Below are 23,031 nucleotides of genomic sequence, written 5' to 3'. Positions count from 1 at the left end.
TAGCATGGTCTGTGTTAGTGTGTATATGTGCGCTTGCATGTATATACTTGTACATACGTGTCATATAAATATGTATACAAAATAATTATAGTCTGGTGAAATTTGCTTTTCAAACAATATTAAAATTAATAGTGATAATGCATCAGTATTATTTTGTGGCATCTTTTTTTTTTTTTTTTTTTTAATAGAGACAGGGTCTTGCTGTGTTGCCAAGGCTGGTCTCAAACTCCTGGGCTCAGGCGATCCACCTACTTTGGCCTCCCAAAGTGGTAGGATAAGAGTCATGAGCCATCATGCCTGGCCCATTGTGGCATCTTCCAATGACTGTTACTCTGACTGATTCCTATGTAGTAGGCCATGATTCTCAGCCATTTGTTGATTAAGAAAGTGTATAATGTCAGAAGCTACTATGAGTTCAGAGCAGAACTGTTTTTAAAATTAATTTGTATTATTACAGATTATTTTTTATATACTGGAAAAGTGGGCTAGGACCTAGTTTGCCTACTAGATGCATATTAGTGCATAGGGCAAAATATGCTTGATGTATATGGATTTTAAGAGTTTTGCAGCAAATTCAAGCACCCCGCCCCCCTGCGCACTCTCCCACCACACACACACACACACACACACACACACACACACACACACACACACACTTCCTCTCCTCCCCTCAGTAGAAACTACTGTAATTAGGGGATACTGGTTTTAAAACAGGGTCCTTGAAGATAGCAGATATTTTAATATTTGTCAGATGAGTTTTGGTTAATGTATTAGGAGGCTTTTAGTGGAGCGCAACCCAAGATCTCTAAAAGGCAGAGTTGTTAGATTGATAAAAGGCAGAGTTGTTAGATTCGATGTCTCTTAAAAGAAGAAAAGCCCCCAATTCAGGGACCAGAGATTCATTTTATAAACTACATTTAGACATATAGTTAATAGAAAGTTTTTTTATAAGCAAGGATGTTAAATAAGAATTTTTAAAGTGTTTAATACTTGACAGTGCTACATTTTGCAATTAAATTATTTATTCTTTTCACAGGAAGTGTTAGGGTACAAAGTGGACTACCATGTGTCCCTATATATTGTGGCTGTACTAGAATATATCTCAGCTGATATTTTAAAATTGGCTGGTAATTATGTTTTTAATATCCGGCATTATGAAATATCTCAGCAGGACATTAAAGTGTCAATGTGTGCGGATAAGGTAAGTGTTACAAGGTATTTAAACTTAACTTGAATAGCAACTATACTCATTTCTGCCTCAATCTTTTTGTATACATTATTAGATAAGTAATTTTTATAATTGCTAGTACTGGAAGAGAGAAAAATCCTGCCTTTACAGAGTAACCATTATATTTTCCAGGTTTTTAAGCATATGGCAGGATGGGGATCTCTTTTTTTGGTCAAGAATCTTTTATTACAAGAAAAAAACATCCAAGGCCTCAAACCAATTTAAGTAGTTTGAGTTTTATATTTTCAGAAAGAGAATATATAGAGTTCTACTCAGGTACTTTTAAGTGTAAGTAATTTTGAAGACGCTACTTTAGTTTCACAGCTTAGCTTAGTGAGGCACAGGGAGAGAGAAAATTAGGCTGAATGCTGAAGTTACTCCCCTCTGATCATTTTTTTGTTTTTATATCTGTCTTCTTCCCTGGCTGTAAGCTACTTGCGGGAAGAAATTGAGTCTTTCATGTTATTCTGTACTCCTTTTCTCACCTTCTTATTTTTCTTCCTATTTATTTATTTATTTGAGACAAGGTCTCACTTTGTCACCCAGGCTGGAGTGCAGTGGCACAATCTCATCTCACTGCAACCTTTGCCTCCCTGGCTCAAGCGATCCTCTTATCTCAGCCTCTCGAGTAGTTAGGACCACAGGCATGCATCACCACATCCAGCTGTTTTTGTGGGTTTTTTTGGAGAGATAGGGTTTCACCATGTTGCCCAGGCTGGTCTTGAACTCCTGAGTTCAAGTGCCTGCCTCGGCCTCCCAAAGTGTTAGGATTATACACATGAGCCACTGCACACACTGAAGCTATAACACTGAATAAGATTGCAATCCTTGTATTAGAAGGTATTTATTTTACTGCAAAATAAAAAGAAACAGATAATTACAGAACAATATGATTAAAACTATTATACTAATAAGTCCGAGGTACAGTGGAGAAAGTAATGAACTCTAGCATGGGTGAGGCCAGAAAGACTACAGAGAAAATGCCTAAATGAAGCTCTCTCAGCGTGAACAACCTCCAGGACCTAGCACATGTCGGTGGTTCTCACCCTTGACTGCACATCAGAATTAATAGAAAGCTTTTAAAGAATGCTGATGCCTGCATATCACCCCAGATATTTAATTGGCTTGGATTGGATCTCCAAACCTCAGTGTTCTTTGAAAGCATTCCAGGTAATTCTGATGTGCAGTTATAATGACTGAGACCCATTGTACGATTCCATAATTTCAGAAATGACTTTTCACTTACATTGTGGTTGCAATTCCTTGTTATCTCTATTTTGACTTCTAAAATTATGGCTACTTTTTTTTTTTTTAACTTTGAAAATATCTTAGACTTATAGAAAAGTTGAAAGTATAACAAAAAGTACGCCCTTGCCACTTGAACCATATGAGAGTAAGTTGCCAACATAGTGTGTCTTATAAACAAGAACATTCTGCTACATTACCACAGTATGACTGACAGTCAAAATCCAGAAAATGAATACATTTAATACATTTTACCATCTAACTTTCAAACATCATTCATGTCTTGTCACATATCCTAATGATGTTTTTACCAAAACCATTCATTCCAGAAGCATACATTGTTTATGTGTCATGTATGTTTATCCTCTTCAGTCTGGAATAATTCCTCATTCTTCCCTTAACTTTTTTTTTTTTTTTTTTTTTTTAAACATGGCAAAGCAGGCCAGGCATGGTGGATCACACCCGTAATCCCAGCACTTTGGGAGGCTGAGGCAGGCAGGTCACTTAAGGTCGAGTTCAAACCAGCCTAGTCAACGTGGCAAAACCCCGTCTCTACTAAAAATACAAAAAAAGTTGCTGGGCATGGTGGCACATGCCTGTAATCCTACTTACTCAGGAGGCTGAGCCACGAGAATCATTTGAACCCAGGAGGCAGAGTTTGCAGTGAGTTGAGATTAGGCCACTGCACTCCAGCCTGGGCAACAAAGCAAGACATTGTTTCAAAAAAAAAAAAGATAGTAAAGTTGACTTTATTCAAGGGAGGCCATGGCAATAGGTACAGGGACCACTGCAGTGTAATCCCATGGTTGGGGAGAGAGACATTAGAATCAACTCTCCTCCCTTAAGTTTTATAACTTTTATACTTTTGAGGGTTACAGGTCAGTTATTGTGTAGAACGTCCCTCAATTTAGGTTTTCTCTGTTGTTTTCTCTTGGTTAGAATCAGGTAATGGTCTTCTTTGGCAGGAATATCATAGAAATTGTGCTGTGTTCTTCTCATTGCATTTTCTCAGATGGCACACAGGCACATGATTTCGTTGTGTCTCATTAGTAGTGGTGATGTTGACTGATTACTTGATTAGGGAATTATCTGCCAGGCTTCTCATCTGTGAAGTTACTCTTTTCTCTTTTGTAATTAATAAATGAACATTTTGTGGAGTATTTTGAAACTGCGTATCTTATTCTTCATCACACTCAAATTTGTTTATCTTAATATAGACTAATGAATTATTATTTTATTCAATGGGTCGTAATCTGTTCCTTCATTATTTAGATGTTGCAGGCCAGGCACCATGGCTCATGCCTATAATCCCAGCACTTCGGGAGGCCGAGACAGGTGGATCGCTTGAGCTCAGGAGTTTGAGACCAGCCTGGGCAACATGTCTCTACAAAGAAAAAAAATTAGCCAGGCGTGTGCTTGTAACTATAGTCCCAGCTATTTGGGAGGTTGAGGTGGGAGAATCACTGGAGCTCGGGAGATTGAGGCTACATGAAGCTGAGATCATGCCACTGCACTCTGTCTCAAAAAAAAAAAAAAAAAGTTTCGGTTGTTCCAGATTTGGTTATTAGGAGCCCTAGCTTGGTTTTTCTGTTCCTGTCTATTTGAGCACTTTCTTTTCTTTTCTCCTTCCTATTTATTAATTTATTAAATTATAAATTGACAAATTATAGTTGTATATATTTATGGAGTACAAGGTAAGGTTATGATTACAAAGACAATGTGGAATAATTAAATCAAGTTAATTAACATTTATTCAAGTACTTATTTTTTGTGGTGAGAACATTTGAAATTTACTCTTAGGTAGTAGAATGATGGTTATAAGGCTAGGAAGGGTAGATAGAGTTGGGGAAATGGGGATGGTTAATGGGTACAAAAATATTGTTAGAATGAATGAGATCTAGTATTTGATATCTCAATAGGGTGACTACAGTCAACGATAATTTATTGTATATTTTACAACAATTAAAAGAGTATAATTGGATTGTTTGTAGCACAAAGAAAGGATAAATGCTTGAGGTGATGGAGACTCCATTTTATTCTGATGTATGCATTATATGCCTGCATTTACTCCTTAAATATATACACTTACTATGTACCCACAAAACTTTCTTTCGAAAATTGAAATGACAAAAAAATTTACTTTTTGCAATTTTGAAATGTAAATACATTATTATTTACTATATTCACCATACTGTGCAATAAATCTTACAAAAAAGACCCGATTCCTCCTAATTGAGGTTTTGTCCCCCTACCCTGCAGCCTCTGGTTACCACATTCTATTCTGCTTCTATGAGTTTGTTCTAGATTCCACATGTAAGTGAAAACACATGTGCATTTTTTGTTGTTGTTTGTTTTTTTGTTTTTTTGTTTTTGTTTTTCTTTTTTGAGATGGAGTCCCGCTCTGTCGCCCAGGTTGGAGTGCAGTGGCGTGATCTCAGCTCACTGCAACCTCTGCCCCCCAGGTTCAAGCAATTCTCCTGCCTCAGCCTCCCAAGTAGCTGGGAGTACAGGTGCCCGCCACCACGCCTGGCTAATTTTTGTGTTTTTAGTAGACGGGGTTTCACTATGTTGGTCAGGCTGGTCTCGAACTTCTGACCTCGTGATCTGCCCGCCTCAGCCTCCCAAAGTCCTGGGATTACAGGCGTGAGCCACCAGCTTGTTTGCTTTTGAGAGCTTGAGTCTCCTTCTGTCACCCAGGCTCACTGCAGCTTCAAACCCCTGGGCTCGGGCAATCCTCCTGCCTCAGCCTCACAAGTAGCTAGAGCTATAGGCATCTGCCACCATGCCCAGCTAACTTCTAAATTTTTGTAGGAATAGGGTCTCGCTATGTTGCCCAGGCCGGTCTGGAACTCCTGGCTTCAAGTGATTTTCTTGCCTCAACCTCCCAAGACACTGGGATTACAGATGTGGGCCACTGCACCAGGCCATAAACTATTTTTTTTTAATAAGTCATTCCTTTATTTGAAGCATTTTTCTGTGTCCTAAATCTCCACCTTTTCAGAGTTTTAAAAAATCATGTGGCAGGATTTTCAGATCCCCTTGTTATATTGCTTTTAGACTGATTTCTAAAACTGAAGACAATAGTCCAGATTTGGTCTGAGCAACAGAGTATATTGAAATGCATGTACGTATCCTTTATTCTATATGCTATTCTTTAATAATTTCAGCATTAATATTTTGGCACCATGTTACTCTGTGTACTTACTGAGTCTGCAGATTTCTAAACTCCCGAGGACTGTTCCACGTGAAGTACCATTTTGTTAAGTCTTTGATTTCTCCAACTTGTGCTGTTGATTTTTTGTTGTTATTGTAAGAATGAACGTGAATTTATCCCTAGAAAATTTCATACTGTTATTGAGGTTATGTTCCAGCACATGTAGATATTTTAAAAATTGAATTTTCATTCAGCATTTTAGGTACTCTTCCCACGTTTTTGTAATGTGTACAGATCTGATAAACCTTGAATTAAAATTATTTAGTAAAAATGTTGAAAAGGCCAGGTGCCTTTGAATCTGGGAGGCAGAAGTTGCAGTGAGCCGAGATCGTGCCACTGCACTCCAACCTGGGTGACAGAGCGAGACTCCATATTATTTTATTTATTTATTTTTTGTTGAGACGGAGTCTTGCTCTGTCGCCGAGGATGGAGTGCAGTGGCATGATCTTGGCTCACTGCAACCTCCGCCTCCCAGTTTCAAGTGATTCTCCTGCCTCAGCCTCTCAAGTAGCTGGGATAACAGGTGCCTGCCACCATGCCTGGCTAATATTTTTGTATTTTTAGTAGAGACGGGATTTTACCATGTTGGACAGGCCGATCTTGAACTTCTGACCTCAGGTGATCCACCCACTTCAGTCTCCCAAAATGCTGGGATGACAAGTGTAAGCCCCCGCATCCAGCCAATACTCTATCTTAAGAAAAAAAAAAAAAAATATATATATATATATATAGAGAGAGAGAGAGAGAGAGAGAAAAGGATTATATAAAAAATGAGATTTCTAGCATATGTTATTAGTGGCATTCTTCTAGGTTAAAAGTTACCACTTTTCTTCATTATTACCTTTTATTAGCTATTATTTCACATTTTGTTTAATTCATGGGTCAACAAACTTTACCTATAAAGGCCCAGGGGATAAACATTTTAGGCTTTGTGCGCCATACATCTTTCTTGCATCTACTCATCTCTGCCCTTGTAGCATGAAAGCAGCCATAAATGAATTAGCGTGGGCTATGTTCCAGCAAAACTTTGTTTACAAAAACAGTCTGTGGGCTGGATTTGGCTGGTAGTTTGCTGGTCCTTGTTTCAGACATTCCTGTCATGATCCCCTATTTGTCACAAGAGACTGTCATATGCTTAGCTAAAATCCGGATGACTTGGCCCGGCGTGGTGGCTCACGCCTGTAATCCTAGCACTTTGGGAGGCCAAGACTGGCAGATTGTCTGAGCTCAGGAATTCAAGACCGGCCTGGGCAACATGGTGAAACCCCATCTCTACTGTAATACAAAAAATCAGCCGACGGTGGCAGTTGCCTGTAATACCAGCTACTCAGGAGGCTGAGGCACGAGAATTGCTTGAACCTGGGAGGCGGAGGTTGCAGTGAGCTGAGTGCCACTGCTCTCCAGCCTGGGTAACAAAGTGAAACTATGTCTCAAAAAAAAAAAAAAAAAAAAAATCCAGATGACTTGATTTGTGGGTCTAGTTATGTAACCATAAGTAATGAGATTGTATGACATGATGTGATCTTAGTATATCCAAACTGATTTCTAGAGATCACTAGTTCAAGAGCTCACAAACCATCTGTTTAATAATTATTTGAATACATGGTTTCTAGGGATATCTTTAATTTGCCAGACAGAGAACTTGAAACCAGACCTATTTCTTTACATTTAAAAATAAAAGCAACATTTGACTATATGAGGTATTCTAGCATATCAAAGATTGCTGAGAATTAGATGATCATAGGAAAGAACCATAGAATTTAAGTTCTAGTATATATGTCATTATTAAGGAAAATAGTATTTAAACTGGAAAAGTTGAACATATAAATGCTTAAGAAGGAAATTGATGTGTAGGCAAGGTAAAGGCCAGGCACAGTGCTTCACGCTTGTAATCCCAGCACTTTAGGAGGCTGAGGCAGGAGGATATATTGAGCCCAGGAGTTTGAGACCAGCCTGGGCAGCACAGCAAGACTTCATCTCTACAAAAAAATTTAGAAAAAGAAACAAAGAAAGAAAGGTGAGACACCCTGGAGAATATAGCAAGACCTCATCTCTACTAAAAATAAAAAAAAATATTAGCTGGGCATGGTGGTGCATCCAACTACTTGGAAGGCTGAGGTGGGAGGATTGCTTGAGCCTGAGAAATTGAGGCTGTAGTGAGCTATTGTGCCATTGGGCAATAGAGGACAAAAAAAAAAAAAATGAGAGAATAAGAGGTCACAAAGCTGCTCTGAAGAAACTTAGTTCACCAGATCTAGATGTACTAGCAGTTGAATTCTGTATTTTCTTTTTAACCTATTGAATTATACTTTTTTTTTTCTGAAACAAACTCTTGCTCTCTCGACCGGGCTGGAGTATAATGGAGTGATGCTGGCTCACTGCAACCTCTGCCTCCTGGGTTCAAGCAGTTCTCCTGCCTCAGTCTCCTGAGTAGCTGGGATTACAGGCACCTGCCACACGCCTGGCTAATTTTTGTATTTTTAATAAAGACAGGGTTTTGCCGTGTTGGCCAGGCTGGTCTCGAACTCCTGACCTCAAGTGATCTGCCTGCCTTGGCCTCCCAAAGTGCTGGGATTACAGGCGTGAGCCACGCCTGGCCTTTTTTTTTTTTTTTTTTTTAAAGACAGAGTCTTGCTCTGTTGCCCAGGCTGGAGTGTAGTGGTACAATCTCTGCCCACTGCAACCTCTGCCTCCCGTGTTCAAGTGATTCTCCCACCTCAGCCTCCTGAGTAGCTGGGATTACAGGCACATGCCACCATGCCTGGCTAATTTTTTGTACTTTTAGTAGAGACAGGGTTTCGCCATGTTGGGCAGGCTGGTCTCAAACTCCTGACCTCAGGTGATCCATCCACCTTGGCCTCTAAAGTTCTGGGATTAGAGGCGTGAGCCACCCATGCCTGGCCAGAAAAATCTGAAGCTACCAGGAGTGGGGTATGAATATATTTTCTCTTTCATGGTAGTATTACTCCATCTGTTTCAAGAGCTAGCTCGCTCGCTCTCTCTCTTTTTTTTTTTTTTTTGGTGACAGGACTCACCTAAGCTGGAGTGTGGTGGTGTGAACATGGCTCACTGCAGCCTCAACCTCCAGGGCTCAAGTGATCCTCCTGCCTTAGCTTCCTTTGTAGCTGGGACCACAGGCTTGAACCAACACCATGCCTGGCTATGTTTAAAATTTTTTTGTAGAGGCTGGGTCTCTCTTTGTTACCCAGGCTGGTCTTGAACTCCTGGGCTCAACTAGTCCTTCCACTTCAACTTCCCAAAGTATTGGGATTGCAGATGTGAACCACTGCATCTAGCCTGACTCTACTTTATTGTTCATGCTATAAACATGACCAAAAAATGCTTTACATGTCTAATAGTTTATAAATACATATACTACATGTATGCTGTTTAAACAGTTATCTTTTGTGTATTTACCGTGTGTCAGGTGCTTTGGATTTTAAGACGAAAGCACTGTGTTTTATCTTTAGATGGTTACTATTTAGTAGGAGAAAAGATAGAACAGAAATTTTAATACAGTTGGCCCTCTGTATTCATGAGTTCTGTATCCATGGATTCAACCAGCCACAGATAAAAAATACTCAGGAAAAAGAAATTCTACAAAATTCCAAAAAAGCAAAACTTGAATTTGCTATGAGCTGAGTGCTACATTTAATCTATGTGAATGAAGTGACATGTGGGCATTGTATTAGATATTACAAGTAATCTAGAGATGATTTAAGTAGACAAGAGGATGTGTGTAGGTTATATGCAAATAGTATGTGATTTTATATAAGGAACTCGAGTATCTGAGGATTGTGGGGGTATGGGGTGGGTACTGGAACCAATCCCCTACAGACACCAAGGGATGACTTTATACATTAGGTGCTTCTACAGGAAAGAGAGAAAGTTGCTAATCAAGGGCTAATGCTAGTGGAAGAGATTCTGGTAGGGAGTCAGGGAGAGTTTGGAAAAGCTATCCAAAAAAATTGTATTTGAGCTAAGTGGTGAAAAAATGGGTAGAGATTGGTTAGGTGAATAAATGAGAGTTGGGAGGGAAGAGGAAGTAAGAGAAGACATTCTAGACAGAGGGAAATAGAGGGAACTGACCAGATGTAAGGGATATTTCTTAGTTAGAGTCAACAGGATTTGGGAACTGTTTGGATACAGGAGAGAAGTTGGAAAAGTGGTAAGTCTAAGGTGATGGACAAGTTTTCTAGTTATGAAGACCAAGTAGGTGATGCTGTTTATTAGTGATTCTGAGAGTGTACACATACAGGTTTTTTAAGACAGGCAGATATCTAGCGAGCCTTTGGTAACATTTGTCTAGGATCCGGAGAGATGCTGAGGCTACAGATAAACACTGAGGAGTCATTATCATCTAGATAGTAATTGGAAATCATTTAAGGGAATGAGCTCACTCTAAGGAATGATATACCATTCTGTCAGTGTAGCAGACATTTCAGACTGGTGACCTTCTAGTGAATAGGGTCTCCAGGTTTGTTTTTTAAATTTTTGAATTATTTGCCATCTATTTATATTTACAGATCTAAAAGTTGTACATAAAAATGTAAATCCCAGACTTTTCATGAAAAAAGAAAATCAGAATGCCTAACAGAAAATAGCTGGCACTGAGCGGCACACTTCCTCTTTAGGTGCGTGTACCTTACGGTTTGCCATAATTCCCACTGCTCCTTGTATATTATAATGTTACTTGCCTGACCCCTGTAGCATTTAAATTCAGGAACTTTGGTATTATGTGACCAAAAGAGTTTTAAGACTGGAACCGTGGAATGGGTGGTAGAGAAGGTAAGTCATAGAGAAGGAGGCCCCACTGACAGGATGGTATATCAGAAGCCAAGAAGAGAAAAATTGTTTGGGGGGGGTTTATATGTGTTTTTTCTTATTTAGAGATAGGATCTCATTCTGTTACTCAGGCTGGAATGTGGTGGTACGATCTTAGCTCACTGCAGCTTCGAATTCCTGGGCTCAAGTGTTTCACCTCAGCCTTCAGAGTAGCTAGGACCGCAGGTGTCTACTACCATGCCTGGTTATTATTTTTTTTTTACTTTTGGTAGAGGCAGGATCTTGCTGTATTGGCCAGGCTGGTCTTGAATGCCTGGCCTCAAGTGATCCTCCTGCCTCAGCCTCCCAAAGTGCTGAGATTGTAAGCATGAGCCACCATGCCTCACCCTGAGAGTTAAGAGTTTTAAGAATTAGAGAATGGTCAGCTGTGTCAAAAACTAGAGAAAACAAGTAGGAAGACTAAAACACGCCATTAGATTTGACACTAGATCAATAGTGAGAGCAGTTTCAATATAGTAACGGGCTTGCTAAGTGAATGGGAGCAAGAAGTTATAGCTAGCAAGTATGGCCTACTCTAAAAGGGTCTCTGGTGGGGAAGTGAAGAGGGTGGTAGCTCTTCTGTGTGTTTTTATGTCTCATGCCTTCCTTTATTTTGCATGTCTGTTTGAAATCAGATTTCATCACCAAATTCCCTGTGTAGCCATACTGGTTTCTTTAAAGTTAAAAGTGGCTGGGAAGGGGGGATGATGGTCTTCAATGACAGGAAGGTGTATTGCATGAAGCAAGCATTGGGGAAGGGAGGGATTTGAGAGTGTCACAGAACATGAGATTAGGAAGGTGGGTTGGAGTTAAATTATGAATGGCCTTTATCCTAAAGAAGTTAGGATTTTATGTAGAAGGCAATGAAATCCAGTATCATTTTTATGTATCATTTATTTTTAGTAACATGATTTTAGAACTCGGGTTGGGAAGACTTGTGGCAGGCAGATCAAATTATGAAACTTGTGTATCCTTGTAAGAGATGGTGATTGTTTAGTAGAGTAATCTAAAGCCTGCAGTAAGATGGAGAGAGCTGACCAGATTTAAAAGATGCTTATAAGATATTTCTGAGTTAGATTCAAAAAGATTAGGAGGGCAGAGTTCCTGTTTACTTTATTAGCGTATTTTACCAACGTGTGATACAGTTTATGGTGATCAATAGATGTTTTTCAGAATGAACGAATGAATATCTGTTATAGTGTTGTCAGAATTTCCTCTCATCCCTTTGAAGTTTTTTTACTTTTTGGAGTTTCCTTTTCAGGGTATACCTTTTAGCTGAACTCTCTGAGTGCTTTTCAATCAGTTTTAAATATATAAATATATAATTAACTAGGTCTAATCATTTTTAAAAAAAACTATTATTAATTTTTAAATGTATGGTCACAGCCAGGCACGGTGGCTCACACCTGTAATCCCAGCACTTTGGGAGGCTGAGGTGGGTGGATCACTTGAAGTCAGGAGTTCAAGACAGCCTGGCCAAGAAGCCCTGTCTCTATTAAAAATAGAAAAAAAAATTAGCCAGGCATGGTGGCATGCACCAGTAATCCCAGCTACTCAGGAGGCTGAGGCAGGAGAATTGCTTGAACTTGGGAGGCAGAGGTTGCAGTGAGCCGAGATCACACCACTGCACTCCAGCCTGGGTGACAGAGACTCTGTCTCACCAAAAAAAAAAAAATATATATATATATATATATATAGTCATCTTTCTGTTTCTGTTGATTTTTTTTTTTTTTTTTGAGACGGAGTCTCGCTCTGTCGCCCAGGCTGGAGTGCAGTGGCGCGATCTCGGCTCACTGCAAGCTCCGCCTCCCAGGTTCACGCCATTCTCCTGCCTCAGCCTCCCGAGTAGCTGGGACTACAGGCGCCCACAACCGCGCCCGGCTAATTTTTTGTATTTTTAGTAGAGACAGGGTTTCACCGTGGTCTCGATCTCCTGACCTTGTGATCCGCCCGCCTCGGCCTCCCAAAGTGCTGGGATTACAGGCGTGAGCCACCGCGCCCGGCTGTTTCTGTTGATTTACAGCTAGTTCTTGCCTGTTGGTTGACCTGAGTCTGTGGTAGCATCTTTACTATTTCTGAAAGAAGTGGTCGCTACAACAATTTAAGCATCTGTGGGATGTTTGGGTTTAGCAAGTGAACATAATAGCAGTGGTCATTGTAGTAAATGTGCATCAGAAATGCATCGCACTGATCTATCGTGTGCCTCTACCATAGTAGCATTTCACTTTTCTCCTTTTAACCCTACTTAAATATATACTATCATCCTTATACTATGGCAAGGAACTACTATGTTGAATTCCTACTATTTGCTAGACATAGTAGTATGCATTTTATATACATTACTACAGTGAATTACTCTTATCAGTTACATTTCACACATAAGGAATATGACTTTCAAAAGAATTAATGTGTTCATAATCATAGTCAAGTAGTGGCTGAACTGGGAGTTTTGGCTCAGATTATTGTTCCCCAAAAACAGGCTTTTTTTTTTTTTTTCTCTTTTGTGTGTGTGTGTGTGTGTGTGTATTATAGCACACATATATACACATACATATGCATATGTATTAGTACATATTTCACCATTAGTTCATATCTCCAGAAATATTTATTTTGCCATATTTTATTTGATTTTATTTGAACATTTCCCACCTTCAGTTTTCCTTTTATTCTAGGTTTTCTCATATAAATTTACTTATAATACGCACAACTCTTGTTGTTTCATAATGTTGTGTGTGTGTGTGTGTGTGTGTATGTGTGTGTGAGATGGAGTCTTGCTCTGTCACCCAGACTGGAGTGCAGTGGCGTGATCATGACTCACTGCAGCCTTGACCTCCCAGGCTCAAGCAATCCTCCTGCCTCAGCCTCCCAAGTAGCTGGGATTAAAGCGCCCACCATGACGCCTGGCTAATTTTTTATATTTTTGGTCGAGACAGGGTTTCACCATGTCGGCTAGGCTGGCCTGGAACTCCTGACCTCAAGTGATCCTCCTGCCTCAACCTCCCAAAATCCCAGGGAGCTGGGATTACAGCTCCCAGCCCTGTTTAATAACGTATAGATTTCAAGTACTTTGAGGCAGTTTTTATAAAAATAAGGAAAATAAAACAAATCAACATTATTGATTTCTGTTTCTCAGGTTTTGATGGACATGTTTGATCAGGATGATATAGGCTTGGTTTCTCTCTGTGAAGATGAACCTAGTTCTTCCGGTGAATTAAACTACTATGATCTTGTCAGAACTGAAATCGCAGAAGAAAGACAGTATCTACGGGAATTAAATATGATCATAAAAGTGTTTCGAGAAGCCTTTCTTTCTGATAGAAAGCTGTTTAAACCTTCTGTAAGTACCTTTTTGGGTTTGAAATTCTGTGTACCCCCAAAAAAATAGCTTAAAATCATAAATAGTCACTTTTTTTTTTTGAGACAGAGTCTTGTTCTGTCGCCCAGGCTGGAGTGCAGTGGCGTGATCTCAGCTCGCACCACTGCAGCCTCCACCTCCTGGGTTCAAGCGATTTCTGCCTTAGCCTCCTGAGTAGCTGGGATTAGAGGCATGCATCACCACACCTGGCTAATTTTTTTATATTTTTAGTAGAGATGGTGTTTCTCCATGTTGGCCAGGTTGGTCTCAAACTGCTGACCTCAAGTGATCCACCTGCCTTGGCCTCCCAAAGTGCTGGGATTACAGGCATGAGCCACTGCACCCAGCCCATAAATAGTAACTTTAAATACTTTATGAGTACATAAAAAATACTTTTATGTATTTGTGGGCTTTATAAACATGTGAATTGTTATAGTAATATAATAGGTACAGTGACAATGAAAATTAGGCACAAAATTAGAAAGATATTTATACTGGGGTGAAATCGTTTTCCTCTATGCGGAATCTGATATTTAGAGTCATTCATTTGGAGTTGGTGAAAAAGATGTATGGTCTAGGAAAGAAAGACCTCTGCATTTTTCTGTCTTTTGGTAAGTACCTTAAGGCAGTAGTTTAAAGTTTTAGTTTGAAGCTCAGAATATATGGGGTTAAAAAAAATAAAGTTTTAACAGTGGAACTTTTAAAAATAAAAGTTTATGCAGAATGCCATGTTTAACAAACAAAAAAGGTTTTTTTCTTTCTTTATCACATGATTTATTTTTCCATATCTGTATGTTTGGCCCACACTTTAAAAGTAATTAGTCTTGGCCAGGTGCAGTGGCTCGTGCCTGTAATCCCAGCTGTTTTGGGAACCTGAGGCAGGAGGATTGCTTGAGGCCAAGAATTTGAGACCAGCCTGGGTAACAGAGCAAGACCCAGTCTCTACAAAAAAATTTAAAACTTACCTGGGCATGGTGGCACATGTCTGTAGTCCCAGCTGCTGGGGAGGCTGAAGTGAGAGGTTTGCTTGAGCCAGGAATTGGAGACTTCAGTGAGCCATGATCATGCCACTGCACTCCAGCCTGGGCAACAGAGTAAGACCTCAGCTCAAAAAAAGATACTTAACCTTTGTCTTATTTGTCTCTTACCTCCTAACTTCCTCCACAAAATAACTATAATGTGAGTAAATAACAGTGAACTCAGACACAGGTGGCTGAGTATTTAAAGTTAGGAACAGATTTAGCTTTTCTTTTTCTTTTCCAAAAGGATGAGTTTAAATGATAATTGGAAGTGTTTTAGTTGGCCATTAGGTTTTTTCTTTTGGATATATGTTTAGTTTAACAATGTTTATAATAATTCCCACTGGGAGTACTATCGTAAGTAGTCAGAACATTATGTTTTTCAAAGTACTGATCTATTTTATTTGATCCTTATAACAATCCTGAGGGATAGATTGGGCAGATATTATCATATCTACTTTACTTGTAAGAAGATTGACCTTATTACTATTTTTTTAAATATAGTTAGAGGTCTCGCTATGTTGTTCAGGCTGGTCTTGAACTCCTGGGCTTAAGCAATCTTCGTCCTCAGCCCCGCAAAGTGCTAAGATTACAGGCTTGAGCCACTGTGCCCAGCTGGAAATTAACATCTTAATCAAGTTAGTTATAGAGCTTGATCTTGAATGTGGCTTCTTTTCTACCACATTATAATTGGATTTTGTCTCTAGTGGTATGAAGAATAAAAACCTAATAAATGCTGGCAGCTATTGTTATCTTTGTCTTTTCTGTGTCCCATCCATTTTCATTCCTCAGGAATTAATTTTTATGGATCTCTTTTCACTGGATTAGTGCTGATATGACAGAAAATGTCTGTTTTAATACTAAAGGGTCAGATGGAAGAGAGAATCCCTTTTCTATCTCTGTATCTATTATAAATTTTTTAGCTTTAAGTAAAATATAAACTTTTGAGGTAAAGACTATCTAAAATCAGAGCATAGTACTCTACAAATGTTAAAGGAGTGAATGACTTAAAAATGATCTTAAGTGACTCCTTTTGCCCCGCGTCCTGTGTTTTCAAAAAGCTCGCATTTCTGGAAGGCCTAATATGTGCCAGGAGCATTTAACAGAAATCATCTAATTTAACCCTAAGAAGCTTACGAGCTGGGTATCATCAGACCAAATGTGTGACAATGGGCAAATTACTTAACTGCTCTATGCCTCTGTTTCCTCATTTGTAAAATGAGGATGATGATAATACCTATCTAATAAGGATATTAGGTTATTACATTTCAAGTGCTTAGAAGAGTGCCTAGAATATAATGTGCCCAAGAAATGTTAGCTGTCATTATTGTCCTTTTCATTCCTAATCCAAGGTCATTCATCTGGCATGTTGTAAAAGGGAAAAACAGTTTTTCTTCTCTAATCTTTTTTTTTTTTTTTTTTTTTTTTGAGATGGAGTCTTGCTCTGTTGTCCAGGCTGGAGTGCAGTGGTGCAATCCTGGCTCACTGCAACCTCTGCCTCCCGGGTTCAAGCGATTCTCCTGGCTTAGCCTCCCGAGTAGCTGAGATTACAGATGTGTGCCACCATGCTTGGCTAATTTTTGTACTTTTGGTAGAAATGGGGTTTTACCATGTTGGCCAGGCTGGTCTCAAAATCCTGACCTCAGGTGATCCGCCTCCCTTGGCCTCCCACAGTTCTGGGATTACAGGCGTAACCAACTAGGTGTCCTGTAATTCAGCTCAATTTTGACATTATTTACCTAGAAATAGTGTCAGATCTCACAGATTAAGGACTCAGTCCCAACACGACTGTCTCCTACTTCAGGCACCAGTTGAAAGTTCCAGGTTGTGAACCGTGCTCCAGACTGATCATTTATAAATTGGAGTTCCCATGACCCACTCCTTGGGTTCCATTAATTTGGTGGAACAGCTCACAGAAATCAGGGGAACACATTTACCAGTTTATTATGAAGGATTTTAAAAGGATACACATGAAGAGATGGACAGGACAAGGTATGGGGGCACAGAGTTTCCAAGCTCTCTCTGGGCAAGCCACCCTCCTAGCACCTCCACAAGGTCAGCAACCAGGAAGCTCATCAAGAATTTTTACGGAGCTTGATCTCTAGCTTCTTACCCCTGCTTTTTTTTTTTTTTTTTTTTTTTTTGAGACAGGGTCTGGCTGTGTTGCCCAGGCTTCAGTGCAGTGGCACCATCTTGGCTTACCATAAGTTCTGCTTCCTGGGCTCAAGCGATCCTCCAGCTTCAGCCTCCTGAGTAGCTGGGACTGCAGGCACACACCACCCCACCTGACTAATTTTTGATTTTTTGTAGAGACGGGGTTTTGCCATGTTTCCCAGGGTCTTTCCCCAACTTTTTATAGGTCAGTGGGTGGGGCTGAAAGTTGCAACCCTCTGATCCTTTTTCTTTTTTTCATGAGTCAGTTTGGTTTCAAGTAACCCTTCAATCCTCTAATCATCTGGTCTTTTTGGTGACTGGCCCTATCATGAAGTTATCTAGGGGCCCTACCGTAAGTAACCTCATTAACATAAACTCAATATTTATCAAAGGGACTCATTATGAATAACAAAAGACATTATTATCACTCAGGATATTCTTAGCATTTTAGGGGCTCTAAGACAGGAACCAGGGACAAAGACCAAAAATATGTTTCATTTTATACCACATGTGGTAGAGCCAGCATCCAAGCTCAGGTCTGTCAGGTTCCAAAGCCCGTGATGTTTCCATTATAAGATGCCAGAATGTATAATAGTTGGCCATAACCTGGATGGTCAGTCATATGATATGTTTGTGTTCAAAGGTCTTGAACCTGTCTTATCCTAGATAATAGCTATGTGCCACATACGATGTTTTAGTCAGTGATAGACTATATATACCCATATATATGACGGTAATCCTGTAAGATTATACTGTATTTTTACTGTACCTTTTCTGTATGTAGAGATGTTTAGATACATAAATACTTACTATTGTGTTACAGTTACCTACAGTATTCCGTACAGTAACATGTTGTACAGGCTTGTAGCCTGGGAGCAACAGGCTATACCTATGTGGCCTAAGTGTTGTAGTATATCATCTAGTTTTGTGTAAGTACACGCCATGATATTTGCACAATGACAAAATCGCCTAACAGTGCATTTCTCAGAACATACCCCTGTGTTTAAGCAGTGCATGGCTGTAATTCACAGATGGGAGCTTGTATGAAATCTGTAATTCCTTCTCAGATCCAGGAGATGGCTTCCAAATTGTGAAACCAGATTGTAGCAGGATTAGGAGTTATCTTCATTCTCATCCCAGCTCTTATCATTAACCTATAAGACTATATAGCCTAAGCTATAAGTAAAACCTAGGGCTCTGTAAGACCTTGATCAAGTCTTTAAGCGACTTAGCCAGTTTTAAAACACTCAAAATGCCAGAATTCTTTAAGTAAAAAGTAGCTTAGAATCATCCACAGTAGGAGGTTTTAGATTTAACAAAACTATCTGGAATCTATATTTTGCAGTATTTTTACTGTCTGTTATCCAAGAGATTTTTAAAATTCTCTTCCTGTTCATGATTGATTTTTACTCTGTCTTGGAATATATTAGTCTGAGATTGAATGAAGATATACCCTTAACTCATATTGTTTGTTTTTTTTGTACAAGCAAATCTCTTTATTTCCAAAGACCTCTCCAACCCAAGTTAAAAGAATACACACTATGATTCCATCTTATATTAACATCAAGATGTACATGTTTGAAAATGGTTGGAATTTTATACTGGAATAATGCATACTAAACTATTAATAGTTTCTACCTCTGAGGGACGTGGGGGTAAGAGGGGCATGATAGTAAACATTCATATTTTGCTCTCTCTGTCTTGCGTTTGAATCTTTTGTAATGATAATACATTCACATATAATAACTTATATTTTTACAAAGAATGAGTTTTTGTAGAATGCAAGAACAAAATGCAAAAATTCTGCTATAGCTTGTTGACATTTAATGCAAATATATTGCTTTATATAATATGCGAATTGTTCAAAAGTGATAACAGCTTTAATCATGCTCCCAATAAAATATTTGCTAAATAAATTCTACAGTTTATTCCATAAATTTAAAAACATGTAGAAAACAATTACCACCCATAAATTAAATGATGTATTTGGTGCAGGGCTGGCAAGCCCCAAAGTTGGGGCTTAGCTTGGGACAGTTCTTGGCTTTGTCCAGGAAAGAAGCCAAAGGCATGGCAATGGTAGGAACCTCTGCTGAAGCGGCAGTGTACAACAGCAGCAGAAGTACTGTTTCTTGTGGAGCAGGGCTACTCCGTAGGCAGTGTGCCTAGAGTAGCCTGTATTGCTTTTTATATTTAGTAATTTTTAAGCAGAATTCTCAATCTCACATTTCTTAACCTTTCCTTCTGTTTTTTTCAGGATATTGAAAAGATTTTTAGTAATATTTCAGATATACATGAATTGACTGTGAAACTTTTAGGTTTGATTGAAGACACAGTTGAAATGACTGATGAAAGCAGTCCTCATCCCTTAGCTGGCAGCTGTTTTGAAGATTTGGCAGAAGTAAGTTTACAAAACTACTTTATATTCTCATTAAAGTCCTAAATGCTGTACTAAGAAATTTAGAGACAAGTCTTGGCAACATAGTGAGACCTCATTTCCATAAAAAAATAAAATAATTAGCCAGGCATGGTAGTGCCCATCTGTGGTCCCAGTGACTCAGGAGGCTGAGGTAGGAGGATTACTTGAGCCTGGTAGATCAAGCCCATGATGTGTCACTGAACTCCATCCTGGGTGACAGAGTGAGACCCTGTCTCCAAAAAAAAAAAAATTTTATGAAAATTAGAAGATACCACTGGCCATTTTAAAAAGATATTTAAGATTTAACCGATAACAAAGTAAAATCACATTGCCTATATAGTGACACTTTCTTTATAGTGTATTTATGGCAATATTTATAGTAAAAGTTTATATACTAGAGTATTAATATTTGGATTTTTTTTTTAAGTGGTAAGTATGTTCAAGATGAAGGAAGATACATTTTATTGACCATAGCTCTTTACCTTCTGTGGATTTTAAACTTAAAGTTGGAAAGAAGGTTTATATTATTTTAATGTTTTCCAAAGTAAAAATCTTTTTGTTGTCTTTTAAATGACTATAAAAATAATGTAGCTCATTGTAAAAATATTCAGAAAAATAGAGAGATATATAAATTGGATGAAAGTCACTTTATTTTATGATACCCATAGATAACTTATCCTTATATTTTTCTGTGCATACATGCAAACGTATGTGTGTTTGCAAAAATAGGATCCTACTATTTTATAACTTACTATTTTTACTCTGTGCATCATAAACATTGTCCATGTTAATGTATATACTTCAACACAATTTTTAAGTATAAATAATGTGATGTTATATGGAGACACCATAACATATTTTAACTATTATCCATAGGTTGTAGAGTTTTTTCTTTTCTTTCTTTTTTTTTTTTTTTTGTTATTGTAAACAACACTGCAACAAACATGCTTGCACTATGCCTTGATATTCCAAACCTTTTTTTTTTTTTTTTGAGACGGAGTCTCGCTCTGTCACCCAGGCTGGAGTGCAATGGCACAATCTTGTCTCACTGCAACCTCCGCCTCCCGGGTTCAAGCCATTCTCTTACCTCAGCTTCCTCAGTAGCTGGGATTACAGGCGCCTGACACCATGCCTGGCTAATTTTTTGTATTTTTGGTAGAGACAAGTGTTTCACTATGTTGGCCAGGCTGGCCTCGAACTCCTGAACTCATGATCCACCCACCTCGGCCTCCCAAAGTGCTGGGATTACGGACGTGAGCCGCTGCGCCCAGCCATATGTTCTAATCATTTTTAAGGATATATTCCTGCCAGTGGAATTTTAGTGCTAAAGACTAGGTATAGTTTTAGAACTTTGAAACGTTTTGCCACATTCACTTCCAGATAAGTTCCAGTGTATGTAAGCTTCCTTCTTTCTTCACCCTTTCCCTTCGCTAACTCTGGGTATTACCTTATTCTTTCTCTTTTTAATTCTTTTTTTCGAAATTTGTTTTGTTTTCATATCTGGTTCTGCAGATATACCATTCATTTTTGCCAGTCTAATGGGAAAAGAAATCTTTCTTTCTTCTCCTTCTCTTCTCTTTTTTCTTTTCATTTCTTTCTTTTCTTTTGAGATAGGGTCTCACTCTGTTGCTCAAGCTGGAATATAGTGGCACAATCATAGCTCACTATAACCTCGAACTCTTGGGATCAAGTGATAATCTGTACCATATTAGTAGAAAATATATTCTTTTAAACCTAATGCTTTTTCTCTTTTTTTAAAAAATAGGAGCAAGCATTTGATCCTTATGAAACATTATCACAGGACATTCTTTCACCAGAGTTTAATGAACATTTCAATAAATTGATGGCCAGACCTGCAGTTGCTCTACACTTTCAGGTAAACTTAAATTGAAGGGTTTTCTTTTTGTTTATAAAGCAAATCAATAAATATCTCACTATTTTATCCTTCAAATATTTGTAATTCTAGAATACTTTTAATCCTTCAAATCTTGTTCATTCTAAACCTATTTTAGTTTATCTTCTGTTTTCTCTCTGGAGTTCTATCTGTTCTTATTGTAGAAATCTTTTATAGTACAACATCACGAATACTGAATGACCAGAAGAATTTGGCACATACTAGATATGGGATGTAAAGATGAATCTGGCCGGGTGCAGTGGCTCGTGCCTGTAACCCCAGCATTTTGGGAGGCCGAGGCAAGTGGATCACTTGAGGTCAGGAATTTTAGACCAGCCTGGCCAACATGGTGAAACGCTGTCTCGACTAAAATTGCAAAAGTTAGCTGGACGTGGTGGCGGGCTCCTGTAATCCCAGCTACTCAGGAGGCTAAGGCAGGAGAATCACTTGAACCCGGAAGGCAGAGGTTGCAGTGAGCTGAGATCACGCCACTGCCCTCCAGTTTGGGTGGCATAGCGAGACTCCGTCTCAAAATAAAAAAATTAAAAAATAAAGATGAATCTGGAGTGTGATTTGAGGATTATGTTCCCTATAGGAGGAAGAATTGGAGAAATCTTAAAAAGTTGAGATAACCTCAACCTGCTATATACTCATACTGATTTTTCTATGAGGCCTACTATTTAAAGGAGATAAATACGGTATTGAGGGAGAGTATGCAAGTTAGTTGGTTCAGGAATACACTTAGATAAAATGAAAATACGTGGAGAGATACACACAATAAAATTTTATTTTTACTATCTCAACACTAACAACAAAAGTTATGTTGGCTAGGTGATACTTGACTAAATGTGTAAAACTTCTACATCTAAACCGACTTTTCCAGCCGGGCGTGGTGGCTCACGCCTGTAATCCCAGCACTTTGGGAGGCCGAGGCGAGGCGGGTGGATCACGAGGTCAGGGGATCGAGACCATCCTGGCTAACACGGTGAAACCCCGTCTCTGCTAAAAATGCAAAAAATTGAGCGCCTGTAGTCCCAGCTACTCGGGAGGCTGAGACAGGAGAATGACATGAACCCGGGAGGCGGAACTTGCAGTGAGCCGAGATCACGCCACTGCACTCCAGCCTGGGCAATGAGCAAGACTCCATCTCAAAAAACAAAAACAAAAAAAGTTATGTTGGCATAGGTGATACTTGACTAAATGTATAAAACTTCTACATCTAAACTGACTTTTCCAGCCAGACATGGTGGCTTGTGCCTGTAATCACAGCACTTTGGGAGGCTAAGGTCAGAGGATTGCTTGGACCCAGGTGTTTGAGACCAGCCTGGGCAACATAGGGAGACCTCGTCTCTACAAAATATAAAAACTTAGCCGAGCGTGGTGGTATGCACCTGTGGCATGCAAAGAGAATTGCTTGATCCTGGGAGGTCAAGTCTGCAGTGAGTCATGATCATGCCTCTGCACCCCAGCCTTGGGTGCAGAGTGTGACCCAGTCTCAAAAAAAATAAAAATTAAAAATAAACTGACTTTTTTACCCCTTGACATTTGAATATGGTAAAATTTTTATTGTCCTAAAACAAGCAAGCTAACAAATGAACAAACCTTTCTTTAGTAGAATAAGTAACTAGAGTGAAGAAAGTTTTTTCATTTCCTCTCTCATTTTTTCTTTACAGCCAATTGTC

The 23,031-nt window shown here is 39.0% G+C and overlaps 1 protein-coding gene across 5 annotated transcripts in view; it reads left to right on the top strand.

Moving 5' to 3' along the window:
* The window catches only part of SOS2 (SOS Ras/Rho guanine nucleotide exchange factor 2), a 114,675-nt gene that overhangs the window by 32,733 nt on the left and 58,911 nt on the right, over nucleotides 1-23,031 (top strand). For 3 of the 5 annotated variants that reach the window (XR_012415771.1, XM_065548785.2, XM_005561213.4), the window contains exons 4-7: nucleotides 1,037-1,201; nucleotides 13,645-13,848; nucleotides 19,294-19,437; nucleotides 21,221-21,331. Coding sequence is in view for 4 of the 5 variants with exons in the window: in XM_065548785.2 (XP_065404857.1) it covers nucleotides 1,037-1,201; nucleotides 13,645-13,848; nucleotides 19,294-19,437; nucleotides 21,221-21,331 (624 nt within the window). In the remaining variant the exon portion in view is untranslated. Of the gene's footprint in view, nucleotides 1-1,036; nucleotides 1,202-10,213; nucleotides 10,322-13,644; nucleotides 13,849-19,293; nucleotides 19,438-21,220; nucleotides 21,332-23,031 lie in introns of those variants that run through there. The other 2 variants (XM_065548784.1, XM_065548783.2) reach the window with 2 other exon arrangements.

This window comes from Macaca fascicularis, chromosome 7, assembly GCF_037993035.2.
Source record: "Macaca fascicularis isolate 582-1 chromosome 7, T2T-MFA8v1.1".
NCBI lineage: Eukaryota > Metazoa > Chordata > Mammalia > Primates > Cercopithecidae > Macaca > Macaca fascicularis.
Note: the sequence above shows the minus strand (reverse complement) of the source record. Positions and strands in the feature narration are given on the sequence as shown.